General features: G+C 55.7%; 2 protein-coding genes and 1 long non-coding RNA gene across 13 annotated transcripts in view; 2 read left to right on the top strand and 1 right to left on the bottom strand.

Annotated features, from left to right (window-relative positions):
- The window catches only part of TYK2 (tyrosine kinase 2), an 18,086-nt gene extending 15,214 nt beyond the window's left edge, over nucleotides 1–2,872 (top strand). For all 10 annotated transcript variants that reach the window (XM_045991179.1, XM_045991177.1, XM_045991186.1 and 7 more), the window contains 4 exons: nucleotides 110–282; nucleotides 512–629; nucleotides 1,464–1,574; nucleotides 1,665–2,872. In XM_045991179.1, the coding sequence (XP_045847135.1) occupies nucleotides 110–282; nucleotides 512–629; nucleotides 1,464–1,574; nucleotides 1,665–1,799 (537 nt within the window). In that variant the 3' untranslated portion in view covers nucleotides 1,800–2,872. The remainder of the gene's footprint in view (nucleotides 1–109; nucleotides 283–511; nucleotides 630–1,463; nucleotides 1,575–1,664) is intronic.
- On the bottom strand, nucleotides 2,437–6,921 carry LOC123932682. The gene is made up of 3 exons (XR_006816467.1): nucleotides 6,738–6,921; nucleotides 3,364–3,610; nucleotides 2,437–2,519 (listed from the first exon to the last, which is right to left on the bottom strand). It is a non-coding gene; the product is annotated as an uncharacterized LOC123932682 (long non-coding RNA).
- On the top strand, nucleotides 6,278–13,199 carry ICAM3 (intercellular adhesion molecule 3). 2 transcript variants are annotated; one of them, XM_045991192.1, is made up of 8 exons: nucleotides 6,278–6,590; nucleotides 6,937–7,067; nucleotides 7,144–7,410; nucleotides 10,930–11,235; nucleotides 11,573–11,860; nucleotides 12,209–12,463; nucleotides 12,573–12,821; nucleotides 12,918–13,199. In XM_045991192.1, the coding sequence occupies exons 3-8, from the start codon at nucleotides 7,380–7,382 to the stop codon at nucleotides 13,109–13,111; spliced, it is 1,323 nt and encodes a 440-aa protein (XP_045847148.1). In that variant the 5' UTR covers nucleotides 6,278–6,590; nucleotides 6,937–7,067; nucleotides 7,144–7,379; the 3' UTR covers nucleotides 13,112–13,199. The 2 variants fall into 2 exon arrangements, with proteins under 2 accessions (XP_045847148.1, XP_045847146.1); XM_045991190.1 differs by lacking the exon at nucleotides 6,937–7,067.

The raw sequence follows: 13,199 nt of genomic DNA, 5'->3' as shown, positions 1-13,199 counted from the left end.
CACTGGCCTGGTCCCAGCAGTCCCGCCAACAACGCAGCCCCTTCCCATCCGGTCCCACACGCCTCCGGCTCTGCCCCGGGCCACTGACCCTGACTCGCCCTTCCCCCAGGGCATGGCCTACCTCCACGCACAGCACTACGTGCACCGAGACCTGGCGGCCCGCAACGTGCTGCTGGACAACGACAGGCTGGTCAAAATCGGGGACTTTGGCCTAGCCAAGGCTGTGCCCGAAGGCCATGAGTACTACCGCGTGCGGGAAGATGGGGACAGCCCTGTATTCTGGTGACCGGACAGGACCCCGCTGGAGTGGGGGGTCAGGGGCACCTGGAGCAGACAGGGTGAAGGAGATAGATGCCGGGGTCTCAGGTGACAGGGCCTGGTCCCAGTGAAACTGCTCCCCCCCCCACAAGCGTGGGGCCCTGACTGGGACCAGAGAGCCCCTAAGCCCCAGGTAAGGACTCCTACCTGGTCTGGCCAGAGGCCTGAGTGCCCCCCATTCCCCTTCCCCCAGGTATGCCCCAGAGTGCCTGAAGGAGTGTAAGTTCTACTATGCCTCCGATGTCTGGTCCTTCGGCGTCACCATGTACGAGCTGCTGACCCACTGTGACTCCAGCCAGAGCCCCCCCTCGGTGAGAGGCAGGCCCTCCGCCCCACCCCATACCAGAGGCGCTGGAAAGGAAGCCACTGAATTCCCAGCTCACCCACTGTAGGGAGCGCTTAAGCCACGTGGGCCTCACAGTCCCACCGTGTAAAACGGGCCCCCTTGCCGCGTCGGGGGGCTCTGATTGTGACAGAAACCCAAATAGAAACAGCTTATTCAGGCATTTGCAGCCGGGGAGGCACAGCTTGACTTAGATCCTCAGCTGTCCTTAGGAGACCCATTTTTCTCCATCTCCGCTCAGCTGCTCCCCGCGGAGGCATCGCTCAGGCAGTGCCCCCCAGCCCCACCCCCACCCCTGCTCCGTTGCGGCAGCAGTGGCCCCCCCCCAGCTCTTCAGGCGCAGCCTCCCAGCTGAGGGGACCAAAGGGTCTCCTCCCCGCCTGCATCATTGAGGGCTTTCTGATTGGCCCAGCCTGGCCCCCCCGACCACGGTTATTGGCAGGACTGGGCTGGGCGAGGAACCAAGGCTGTGCTCTTAGTTTATTCCCAAAGGCCATGGTCAGAGGGGTGGGCAAAGGATTCTGGACCGATGAAAACAGTTCGCTGAGGGGCTTAACAGCAAACCCCTGGCCTCCAATTTACTCCGTGAGTGTTATTTACCTACTTTCCACAATAACCCAGTGGTAGATGTCGCCGCCCCATTTTACAGATGAGTAAACCGAGGCCCAGAGAGATGAGGTCATAAATCTGAAGTTAGGCTCCACGTGCCGGTGGAGGAGGATCGGGGACCGCTGAACCAGCAGCCTCTGACGTCTGCCTCCCCGGACCTGCCTCCTGAAAAGAGCTGCTTTTGTTTCTGTAGAAATTCATCGAGCTCATAGGCCTCACCCAGGGGCAGATGACGGTGCTGAGGCTCACTGAGCTGCTGGAACGCGGGGAGAGGCTGCCCCGGCCGGAGAGATGTCCTTGTGAGGTGAGGGACCCCCCCCCCCCCCACTTTTCACCTCCCTGCCGTCAGACCGCAGAGAGAGCAGCCCACAGACTCACTTTCTTTCCTGGCCAGGTCTATCTCCTCATGAAGAACTGCTGGGAGGCGGAGGCCTCGTTCCGCCCCACCTTCCAGAACCTCCTACCCATTCTCAAGACGGTTCAGGAGAAATACCAAGGCCAGGCTGCCTCAGTGTTCAATGTGTGCTGAAGCCTCAAAGCGGCTCTCGGGGGACCGGAGCAGGCGCCCACCTAGAGGGCCTCCCCGGCCCCAGAGGAACCGACAAGGAGAGGCCAGCCTCACCGTTGCCCGTGCCTTATTCCTGACCGGAGCCGCCACCTCTGTGAAAGGACTTTCCTTCTGTCTTACTCCCTTGGGTTGCTGTGGCAGTCTTGCGGATGGGATGGCTTATAAACAGAAACTTATTTCTCACAGTTCTGGAGGTTGGGAAGTCCAAGATCAAGATGCCAGCACGGTCCCATTTGGGTGAAGGCCCTCTTCTTGGTTCACAGCCGACACCTTCTGGCTGGGTCCCCACAGGGTGGGGGGCGGGGCGCTGGGGATCAAACTGGAGTCCCTCTTATAAGGACACCCTCATGATCTAGCTCCTGCCAAAGGCCCACCTCCTGATACCATCACATCGGGCATTGGGATTTCAGTGTGAGAATTTTGAGGGGACACAACCCTTCAAACAGTCACACCCTCCATGGTTATGAGCCTGGCGCAGGCTCCTGAGGGACCCAGGACAAGCAAGGACCTAATCAGGCCCTTGAATCCAATCTTCTGGTCTCCCCGCTCCCAGCCTTAGTTAGGGCCCAGCATTTCCACCAGCTGGTAATAAACTCACATTTTCTCTGCTGGAGGCCGTGATCCTTGGGCCCTTCTTCAGCCGGTGTTTGCTGTCCTGGGCTTTGCAGCTGGAGCAGGACGCTGCAGAGGAAGCCAGACATATCTCTGACCTTTGCTTCCACTGAATCCCCAGCTAGCAGGCCAGTGCCTGGAGCACAGAAGGCTCATGGGAACTACTCGCTATAGAGATCGACAAAGAATGCAGGGCTTGGAGGGGCCCTGCACCAGGTAGATAAGCCTTCTGGGTTCACGCTTTCCTCCCTGTGTGACTTCAGGCAAATGGCTCTCCCTCTCTGGGCCTTAGCTCTCAGCTCTGAACTGGGCGTGGTCATGCTGGCTACCTCGGGGGACTCACGGAAATAGCTAATGGGGTTCTTTAAGTCAGATGCTTAGTGGACAGATATGCAAACAATGTACTTAATAAACATTTTATATTCTTGTTAATCTGGTGTTTGCCAAAGTGTTTCTTTTATTTTTTTTTAAAGGAAATGATTAATTTTGCTTTTCTCCCCCTAAAGATTTATGTGTTAGAGCACGAGCGAGAGGGGCAGAGGGAGAGGGAGAGGGAATTTCAAGCAGACTCCATGTGTGTGGAACCCAACACGGGGCTTTGATCTCAACGATCCTGAGATCAGGACCCCGATACCACCGCCTGAGCCGAAACCAAGTGTCCAACGGTTAACCCGCTGCGCCACCCAGGCGCCCCTGCCGAGGCGTTTCTACTGAGACAGGATGTGTGTCAGGCCACATTGTGAAAGGCACTGAAATATTTTTCTTTCTGCTTGGGTTTCTCAAGACCTTGTGGCCTGCAGCTCCCCTTTTCCAGATAATTCCATACGGATGTGTTGAGGTTCGCTTTTTATAACAGTTTTCATATTAAATATGCATTACCGTTATAAATGGGCACGACGTAGGTGATACTGACCCGTGCCGTGAACTGTCTCCCTCCACGAGCCACTACTGTCCTCTCCCTGAAGGCAGCTAATGTCATCTGGCTTCCTGTTCTTGCTTCCAGAGACGCTTTATCTAGAAAAAGGAAATCTGTGCGCATACCATGCTTTCTCAACTCTTGCAAAAATAGTAGCATGTGGCAGGCCGGGCTGGCTCAGTAGGTCGACCCTGTGACCCTTGATCTTGGGGTTATGAGTTCCCGCTCCACGTTGGCATGGAACCTACTTAAAAAAGAAACATTTTTTAAAGGTATTTTGGATTTTATTTATTTATCTGAGAGAGAGTGAGAGAGAGCACAAGAGAGGAGAAGGTCAGAGGGAGAAGCAGACTCCCCGTGGAGCTGGGAGCCCGATACGGGACTCGATCCCGAGACTCCAGGATCATGACCGGAGCCGAAGGCAGCTGCTTAACCACCTGAGCCACCCAGGTGCCCAAAAGAAACATTTTTTTAGGGGCGCCTGGGTGGCTCAGGTGGTTAAGCATCTGACTCTTGGTTTCAGCTCATTCGTGGGATCGGGCCTAAGAGATATTATTTCTGGCGTCTGGGAAGGCTCAAGATTTTTTTCACTAGAAATTGATTGCTTCTTCACTTTCCATTTTTTAAAAAAGTATTTTATTTATTTGAGAGAGAGAGGTAGAGAGCTCATGAGCAGGGGGAGCAGCAGAAGGAGAGGGAGAAGCAGGCTCCCCGCTGAGTAGGGAGCCTGACTCGGGGCTTGATCTCAGGACCCTGGGATCATGACCTGAGCTGAAGGCAGACACTTAACCGACTAAGCCACCCAGGTGCCCTAAATAGCCTCTTTGAAGAAATGTCTATTTAAGTCCTTTGCCCATTTTTTTTTTAAATTTTATTTATTTATTTGACAGACAGAGATCACAAGTAGGCAGAGAGGCAGGCAGAGAGAGAGGGGGGAAAGCAGGCTCCCTGCTGAGCAGAGAACCCTACGCGGGGCTCGATCCCAGGACCCTGAGATCATGACCTAAGCCGAAAGCAGAGGCTTTAACCCACTGAGCCACCCAGGCGCCCCCCTTTGCCCATTTTTAAGTGGGTTTTTTGTTGTTGTTAAATTGTGTTGTATTTGCATCCCCCACACCAAGAATATTGAGCCCTCACGCTAAGGCTTTTAGACCCTCCTAGAAGTCCCCCCCATTGTCCTCTTGAAATGTTGCCTTGCAATCCCACTTTATTACCTCAAGGACAGTGCCTGCCTGGAGATCCCCTGTTAACTTCCTCTGTAACTTACAGGAATTTCTCTAATCTGGATATAATCCCTCACCAGATAATATAAGTTCCCTCAGCCATGCCAAAGTGATGCGTTCCTATGAAACCTTTTATAAGCCAAAAATGGCCTAAAGTGAAGAAGTAATTATCATGAATTTATGTAGAAAAAATTGTTAGTGTTCCCAGACCCAGAATAAATGGGGAGAAGGCCCCGATGCTCGCAGACACAGGTCAGAGCTCCCACGGGTCGCTGCTGGGATGCTGAGTGTCATCCTGGGGAAGGAGTTGGGGCGCCCCTCCCACTGCGCAGTTGGGCGCCGTCCTCTATAACGTCCACTACGAATCCAATGCTGAATAGTATTTTCGCTTTTAATCTTTTCTCCTAAAAAGGAAAATTCTCTTCAGATTTCCTTTGGTTAAAAAAACAGGTACTAATGTAGGTCTTTCGTAAAAGCCAAATGGCGTAATGGAACTTTAGAAAACGGAGGGAGACCAGGGTTACTTACAAATACTTTTGATTTTGGTTTTAGGTGCCCTCTCAGGACTTTAGGGGAAATGGACCGGGGTGGGCCCCCCGACCTCCCCACCCTGCCACCCGGGGCAGGGCAGCAGGGGAGAGCCCCGATGGAGGGGGGAGATGTTCCAGCTGAGAGAGCAGGGGGCGTGGTCTCGGGATGGGGACAGTGGGTAGATGCTGGCTGCCTTCCAGGACCTCAACAAGGTTCCACTCTGGAGCTCAGATCAGAGGCACAAAACAAGGTCCAAAGCTCGGGGGATGGAGCAGATGGAAATGGGAGTGCCCACCTGGGCCCCCAGACCCTTTTCTTGGGGTAGAGAAAGCAGCTGCCCCCTGGGGAGAGGGCAAGGGGGGCAGGGGGGGTCGTGAGGATGGAGGGAAGGGCCAGTTATAAGTGGCAGCTTCGGCTGGATTCAGCCCAGGATTTGGCTGTACTCCAAACACCCCACCTCAGCATGACACCCAGGAAATGGGGGGGATCCTCCAAGATCTTCCAAGTTAAAGCGCCCCCACAGTAGCCACTCGGACAAGTCAACGCAGAGCCAGGCGCCTGGGCCCCTTCAACGTGGCTTCTGTCCATTTTCATGTCTTTACTCATCTTAGGGGACCCTCATTATCGCCCCCAAGTCTCTCTCTTTTTTATTTTTATTTTTTTAGATTTTATTTATTTATTGGACAGACAGAGATCACAAGTAGGCAGAGAGGCAGGCAGAGAGAGAAGAAGGGAAGCAGGCTCCCCACTGAGCAGAGAGCTGATGTGGGGCTTGATCCAAGGACCCTGGGATCATGACCCGAGCTGAAGGCAGAGGCTTTAACCCACTGAGCCACCCGGGCGCCCTCCCCCAAGTCTCTTATTTGCCTCATCCTGGGAATGTCAGGTCCCCATGCTAACGCCTTTAGACCCTGCCTACAAGTCCCTCCACTGTCCTCATGCGATCCCACCTCATCACCTCAAGGACACTGCCTGCCTGGAGATCCCCTGTTACCTTCCTCTCTGGAAACCGAGCACCCCCTGTCACCCAAGTTCAGCAGGAAGGAGGCGTCTCATCACCTCCTCCAACGCACCCCAGGCTTCCTAGTACTGAGCACAAAGGAAGCCAACTGTGTTAGCATTTCCTGTCAATCATTGGGGGGGGGACAGCAGTGTGAGTCAGGCCTGCCCCGGCCAAGACCCACCAGCAGTCTCTACCTCGCTGGGGTCCCCCCACTCCGGACCCCCTGCCCTTCTCCAGGGCTGGCCCGAAGAGCCGCCCCTAGACTTCTGCAATTTTAACGCTGTGGCTGGGCTTCCGTCCCCTCGGGGCCCCACCCACTCCCCCCACCCTACCCCCGGCTGCCCTGGACCTCATTAGGGTGACTTTCTCCTACAGGCTGGCCACCATGGTGCTCCCGGGGCTACTGCCCGGGGCCTGCGGGACTCCACTCATCTCCCTGCTTCTCGTCTGCTGTCTGCTGCCCCCAGGTGAGGCAAGTCAGGCTGGGGAGGGCTGGAGCTGGGGTACTGGCCGAGGGCGGGGGGGGGGGGCGGGAATTGACGAAGCAGAGCTTCCCTCGCCGGCCGCTCCTGGCCCTGTAACACTTCCCTAACTCACATCTGACAGGTACTCACCCAGCGGCCCCAGCAGAACAGCTGTTTACCTCGGCCTTCAGGGCTCCCTGATGTCTGGTCCCTGCATGTGACTTGCCCCACCCCCTAACTCCTTCCCTGGACCTCTGTCTCTGCTTTCCCCTCTGCAGGATCTCTTCCCTTTCACTCAGAACACTCCCACTTTCCCTTCAGAGCTGGCCCGATTTGTCTCCTCCTCCAGGAAGCTTTTGTTGGCTCACTTCCTCCTCCAGGCTGGATCAGGGTCTCCCCTAGCCTTCCTCAGGACTTTCCCCAGTTCCTGACCAGTCATCCGTCTTCCCCACTGGACGGAAGCGCCACAAACGCAGAGAGGTGGTGTTGAGAGGTGGGGGCTGTGGGGGGCTGGGGAGAGGCACCAGGCCAGTAGAGTGTCCCTCTGCTCCCACAGGTGCCCCAGGACAGCAGTACCCGCTCAGGGTGGAGGTCCAGAGCCCCGTGGTGCCTGCCGGGGGGTCCTTCTTGGTCAACTGCAGTACGGACTGCCCCAATCCCAACCTCATCAGCCTAGAAACATCCCTATCCAAGGAGCCCGTGGGCAATGGCCTGGGCTGGGCGGCCTTCCAGCTCTTCAATGTGACTGGTGACACCCAGGTCCTCTGCTCTGGCTACTGCGATGGTGTCCAGATGATAGGCTTCTTGATCATCACAGTGTACCGTGAGTGACAGAGCCTGGAGGTGGGACCAGCCGGGGGCAGTAGTTGGGGGGGAGATGGCGAGGGGTGTGGGGGAGCAGGGAACCCTGAGTCTGCAGAGATGGACCAGGGCTCTGACCCAGAGTGTGGACCTGAGCGTGTGTGTGTGTGTGTGTGTGTGTGTGTGTGTGTGTGTAGAGAGACAGGCGCATCTCAACCATATGCCAAGGCAACAGCTGCGGAATCAATTTACTTGGCTCCCATCAAGCACTTTTTTCGATGACATCTCCTTTTCTTTCTCTATTTCTTATGGCAGGTAATAAGTCATGGATGTGGTTTCAAACCAAGAGTTGTAAAAAGGCATCAAAGTCAGAACCTCCATTTTTCCTAGTGCTGGCTGCGATGTTTTTGTGTGGACACTGGGCGCTCTTTCAGTCTGTAAGCAGCCCCAGGCTGGGGGAGGAACCCCGAGGAGCCTCATTCCGCAGATGAGGACAGAGGGCTCAGTGGGGTCAAGTCGCTTGTCGGGGCTCACAGCCCACGAGTGGAGAAGCTGGTTCTCTGGCTCTCAGGTCCTTGCTCCTAACAGCTGAGTCTTCCCCAATCCCCGCCGTTACCAGTTTTTTTTTTTTTTAAGATTTTATTTATTTATTTATTTGACAGAGAGAGATGACAAGTACGCAGAGGCAGGCAGAGAGAGAGGAGGAAGCAGGCTCCCCATGGAGCAGAGAGCCCAATGCAGGGCTTGATCCCAGGACACTGAGATCATGACCTGAGCCGAAGGCAGAGGCTTTCACCCACTGAGCCTCCCGGGCGTTCCTGTTAACCAGTTTCTTATGCTTCCTGCCAGATTTTCTCTGCATTTAAAGGACTCCAATAGATCAGAAAAGAGAGCACGCCCCTCTTGGTTCCTGCCGTTTGGCGGAGCCTTCATAGAGAAGTGTGGTATATGCATGGGACCGTGTGTGTGCCTGTGTCTGTGTCCCCATGTGCGTGTCTGTGCGTGTGCATACGTGTGTCACACACTCTGCGGGTCTGTGTGGAGAGTACAAAGGCGTTAGTGTCTGTCTGCATGTTTGTGTGTGCCTGTGGCGTGTGTGGGCGTGAATGTGAGTGTGGGTAGGTCTGGCTCAGGATCTGCGCCTGTGTGTGTCTCTGTGTGTGAGCGTGCGTTTCTGGGTGGATGTGTGATGGGTGTGGAGGTCTGCGTCGGGACATGCCTGTGCTTTTATGTCTTTGTATCTGCATTTCCGTGTAAAGTGCAGATCTGTGTGTGTCCCAGATACTTCCGTCCAGTGTTCTGGGGAAGCCTGTCAGTCCTGGCTCACAGGAGCCGAATGCACTCATCCCTTCGAGACCCCGCGTCACATTGGGTAGCTTAAAAGCAGCCAAAGTGGGAGTATTTACCCTGCAGAAATCAGCAAACGCTCCACATTGGGGCTGTCCCACCCCACGCCAGCCCTGAGTTCCCAAGCGTTACTAGCATTGGGCCACATGCCACCATCTCTGACCCCTGGTGCCCGAGGCTAGATGGGGGCCCTTTTTGTTAAATACTCTAAAATTGTAAATGCAGGCTTCTCCTACTATTCCAAAGGAAAGCACTCCTGTGAAACCTGTTGTGAGTCAAAATGATGTAAAGTGGGGGCACCTGGGGGCCTCAGTCCTTAAGTGTCTGCCTTCAGCCCAGGTCATGATCCCAGAGTCCTGAGATAGAGCCCATCAGGCTCCCTGCTCAGCGGAGAGCCTGCTTCTCCCTCTCCCTCTGCTGCTCCCCCTGCTTGTGTGCATTCTCTCTCTCTAAAATAAATAAAATCCTTTAAAAAAATGATGGAAAGTGAAGAAGCAATCAATTTCTATTGAAAAAAACTTGAGCCTTCCCAGACTCCAAAAATAACATCTCCTAGGCTTTTCTGACACATCTTGCGGGCACATTTTGGTAACAGGCTCATAAAATAAATGGGGAGAAAGCCCCGATACTCGCAGACACAGGTCAGAGCTCCGGCGGATCGCTGCTGGGATGCTGAGTGTCATCTCAGGGAAGGACCTTGGGCGCCCCTCTCACTGGATATGATAATTGCTGCCCTATAACCCCTCCCTGCAAAACCAACACTGAATGCTACCTTTGCTTTTCGCTAATGTTTTTTTAAAGGTTGATTTATTTATTTGAGAGGGAGCACAAGCAGGAGGGGCAGAAGGAGAAGGAGAGAGAATTTCAAGCTGAGTCTGCACTGACCACAGAGCCCAACGCAAGGCTTGATCTCACGACCCTGGGATCATGACCTGAGCCGAAACCCAGGGCTGGAGGCCTAACCCACTGTGCAGAGGGCCCCCCTGGCCATTTTCCTTTCCTTTTCTTTTTTAAGAGATTTTGTTTATCTGAGAGAGCACAAGCAGGTGGGAGGAGCAGAGGGAGAGGGAGAAGCAGGCTCTCGGCTGAGCAGGGAGCCCGATGAGGGGCTGGATCCCAGGACCTGGGATCACGACACCTTAGAGGAAGGCAGAGACTTAACTGACGGAGGCACCCAGGCGCCCCCTGGCTATTTTTCTTAAAAGCGAAAATCCTCTTCAGATTTCTTCTGCTTAGCGAAAACAGGTGCTAATTAATGTTAAGCTTTCACCAAAGTGGAGTCACGAACTTTTGGAAAGCGGGGGACACCTACAGGAAGATGTTAGCTATTTTTCGCAGCAGCCCATGCACGGGGCCTCCGTGTGGTAGCTGAGATCCAGGCTTGAGTTGTCGAGGGCCCCAGATGTTTCCCGAAGGGGGCCCCGGGGTTTGGACCCCATACCTAGGAGGGGCGCTGCAGCTGCCGCTGGGAGCAGACCCAGCCAGCCTGGGGCTGTGCCGTCCCTCAGGGCAGTGCCAGGTCACCCTGAAAGGCTGCCTCGTTAGAGCCTTGAGTGCCTGGGACTGACTGAGGAGGCCAAGGCCAGGGTGCAGGCCCGACGCTGGGAGGTGGGCTGTGGGAGTCCCAGGCTGTGACATCAAGGAGGCAGGGGAACACACAGGGGCCTGGAGTTTGGGTGACTCACCTTCTAACCCCAGCTGGGCCCCTTTCTGGCTCCGTGTCCTTGGGTAGATCACCTCACCCTCACCTCTCTGGGCCTCAGTTTCCCCATCCGTAAAGCAGGAGGATATAGAGATTTCGCTTGGTTGCTGTGTGCATGAGGGTGGATGACATTTGGAAAGTCTAAGGAAAACTAAATAAACAGGAACTTTTATGAGTACTAATAACATTGTAAGTGGTCATAACTTAGTCCCCTTTCTTCCCCCTTTTTTTCCTCAGCTGTGAATTTCTCAGGAACAGAAAATCTGACTTCTATTTCAGTGCCTGGCAAGGGATCCCACAAAACAGGAAATAATAATCATGATGTTAAGGACAATAGCAAACATTTCTGGCACAGTACTAAGCCCTCGCCTTTTATTAACTCAAAGTTCAGTTCTGCCCTGGGACACCCTCAGCCTTCTCTCCGCTCTCTGGGGTGGGAGTTGTAGGGCTGGCTGCTGAGTACAACACTCCCCTCTCCCAACCCCGCCCCAGGGTTGCCCGAGCGAGTGGAGCTGTTACCCCTGCCCCGCTGGCAGCCCGTGGGCGAAAACCTCACCCTGCGCTGCCAGGTGGCAGGCGGGGCGCCCCGGAGAAACCTCACCGTGGTGCTGCTCCGCGGGGAAGAGGAGCTGAGCCGGCAGCCGGCCATCGGGGAGCCTGCCGAGGTCACGGTCACGGTGCTGGCGGGCAGAGACGACCACCGCGCCAATTTCTCCTGCCGCACGGAACTGGACCTGAGGCCCGGAGGGCCGGGATTGTTCCAGAACAGCTCGGCCCCCAGGCAGCTCCAAACCTTTGGTGAGGGAAGAGACTGCAGAGGGTGGGTGAAGAGCTGAGCCAGAGAAGGGGTACCCTGGCCGGGAGGTTTCTTGCAAATGGAGTGGACTGGACCTCAGCCGCTTCTGGGAAGGGATGTGCTTGGCCACTGAGGACGGTGCAGCCTCAGTTGGGAGACTCGTGGCTGCGGTAACTAATGAGAAGTCTAAGGGGGTGTGTCCTGGAAAGGGGGTGAGCCAGGCAGCAAGATATCCTGGGAAAGAAGGACCTGGTTCGGGACAGTGAGCATTCCATGGGGAAAGGGACGCCCAGGGCTCTGGGAGACCCCCCTCCTGCTCATGTCCACCCTTCTCGCCAGCACTGCCGGTGACCACTCCACACATCATTGTCCCTCGGTTCTTGGAGGTGGGAACGACTTGGTCCATGAACTGCACCCTGGACGGGTTGTTCCCCGCCTCTGAGGCCCAGGCCCACCTGGCGCTGGGGAACCAGACGCTGAACTCTACAGTCGAGAGCCACGGGAACACGATCACGGCCACAGCCACAGCCACAGCGAGTATGGAGCAGGAGGGTGCCCAGGAGATTGTCTGCAACATGACATTGGCGAGCGTCAGCCGGGAGGCCCGGGAGAACATAACCATCTACAGTAAGAGGGGGCGGAGCCAAGACAGCAGGCCTGGGGAGACAAGGAGCGGGGCCTCGGTATACGGAGTGGAGTGACATATATAGGGCGGAGACTAAACTGGAGAGGTGGGGTCTGAGCCCGCAGAGAGGAAGGGGTTGTCGTGTGGGCGGGGCCTAAGTTACCCGATGGGTATATATAGCAAGATTACCCCAAGCTGGACTGGGCCGGCGGGGAGGCCAAAGGGCGTCCCACAGAGGAGCATAAAGGCATGGTCTGGGTACCCCAAGAAGAAAGAGGCAGGTGAAGGGCGGGGACAGACCAATGTGAGGGGCATGGTCAGTAACCTCCAGGGCAATGTCTCGTCTTTAGGCTTCCAGGGGCCCATCCTAAACCTGAGTGAGCCCAGCGCCCCCGAGGGGACCGCAGTGACTGTGACTTGCTTGGCTGGACCCCGAGTCCAGGTCACGCTGGAGGGAGTTCCAGCTCCGGCCCCTGGACAGCCTGTCCACTTTCAGCTAAACGCCACCGAGACGGAAGACAGGCGCATTTTCTTCTGCAGTGCAACCCTCCGGGTGGATGGGGAGATCTTACACAGAAACAGCAGCGTCCAGTTGCGTGTCCTGTGTGAGTAGGTCACTCTGATCTTTAAACCCTTGCTCTCCTGGTTTGGTGGGAAGTCTTTCCCTTGCCCCACTGTGCCTCGAGTGTGTCTTATCATTGGACTGATCCACAGATGGTCCCAAGATTGACCAAGCCAAATGTCCTCAACGCTTGACGTGGCAAGATAGGACTATCCATGTCCTGCAGTGCCAGGCTCGGGGCAACCCGGACCCCAAGCTGCACTGTTTCCAGGAAGGCTCCCAGCTCGAGGTGCCCATCGGGATCCCATTCCTCGTCCGGTTAAACCATAATGGAACGTACTCCTGCAAGGCGGCCAGCTCACGAGGCACACACACTATAACCGTGGTGATGAACGTTTCGGGTGAGCCAAGACGGGGCCGCGGGTATAGATGGGCAAGGCCGGGCGGGGGCGTGGGGCCGCAGAGCGTGTGTATTTATTTCTTGCTTCTCTGCATAGATTGGAACGCCCGCGTGGTCAGCATCGTCCTGGGGGTGTTAGCGGTCGTGGGCGTGGTGACGATCTGCGCGGCCTTACTGTACGTCTACGGGGTCCACAGGCATAGTGACATCTACCATGTGAATCGGGGGAGCACTTCGTTGCCCCTGACGTCTAGGCAGCCCGAGGAGGCTGTGGGGGAGGATCCATCCTGAACCTCCAGCTGGGGGAATGCTGGACCAAAGACGATGGAGGGTTTGGCTGTCCCCGGGTTCCGCACCAATAAAGCTCTCAAAATCCGGA

This window comes from Meles meles, chromosome 20 (assembly GCF_922984935.1).
Source record: "Meles meles chromosome 20, mMelMel3.1 paternal haplotype, whole genome shotgun sequence".
Classification (NCBI taxonomy): Eukaryota; Metazoa; Chordata; class Mammalia; order Carnivora; family Mustelidae; genus Meles; species Meles meles.
Note: the sequence above shows the minus strand (reverse complement) of the source record. Positions and strands in the feature narration are given on the sequence as shown.

Bases quoted from the DNA above. Each gene is read 5' to 3' on its own strand.
- ICAM3 (XM_045991190.1), top strand. From the start codon at position 6,509: ATGGTGCTCCCGGGGCTACTGCCCGGGGCCTGCGGGACTCCACTCATC. The intron at 6,591-7,143 runs GTGAGGCAAGTC...CTGCTCCCACAG, and splicing joins CTGCTGTCTGCTGCCCCCAG to GTGCCCCAGGACAGCAGTAC. The intron at 12,822-12,917 runs GTGAGCCAAGAC...TTCTCTGCATAG, and splicing joins CGTGGTGATGAACGTTTCGG to ATTGGAACGCCCGCGTGGTC.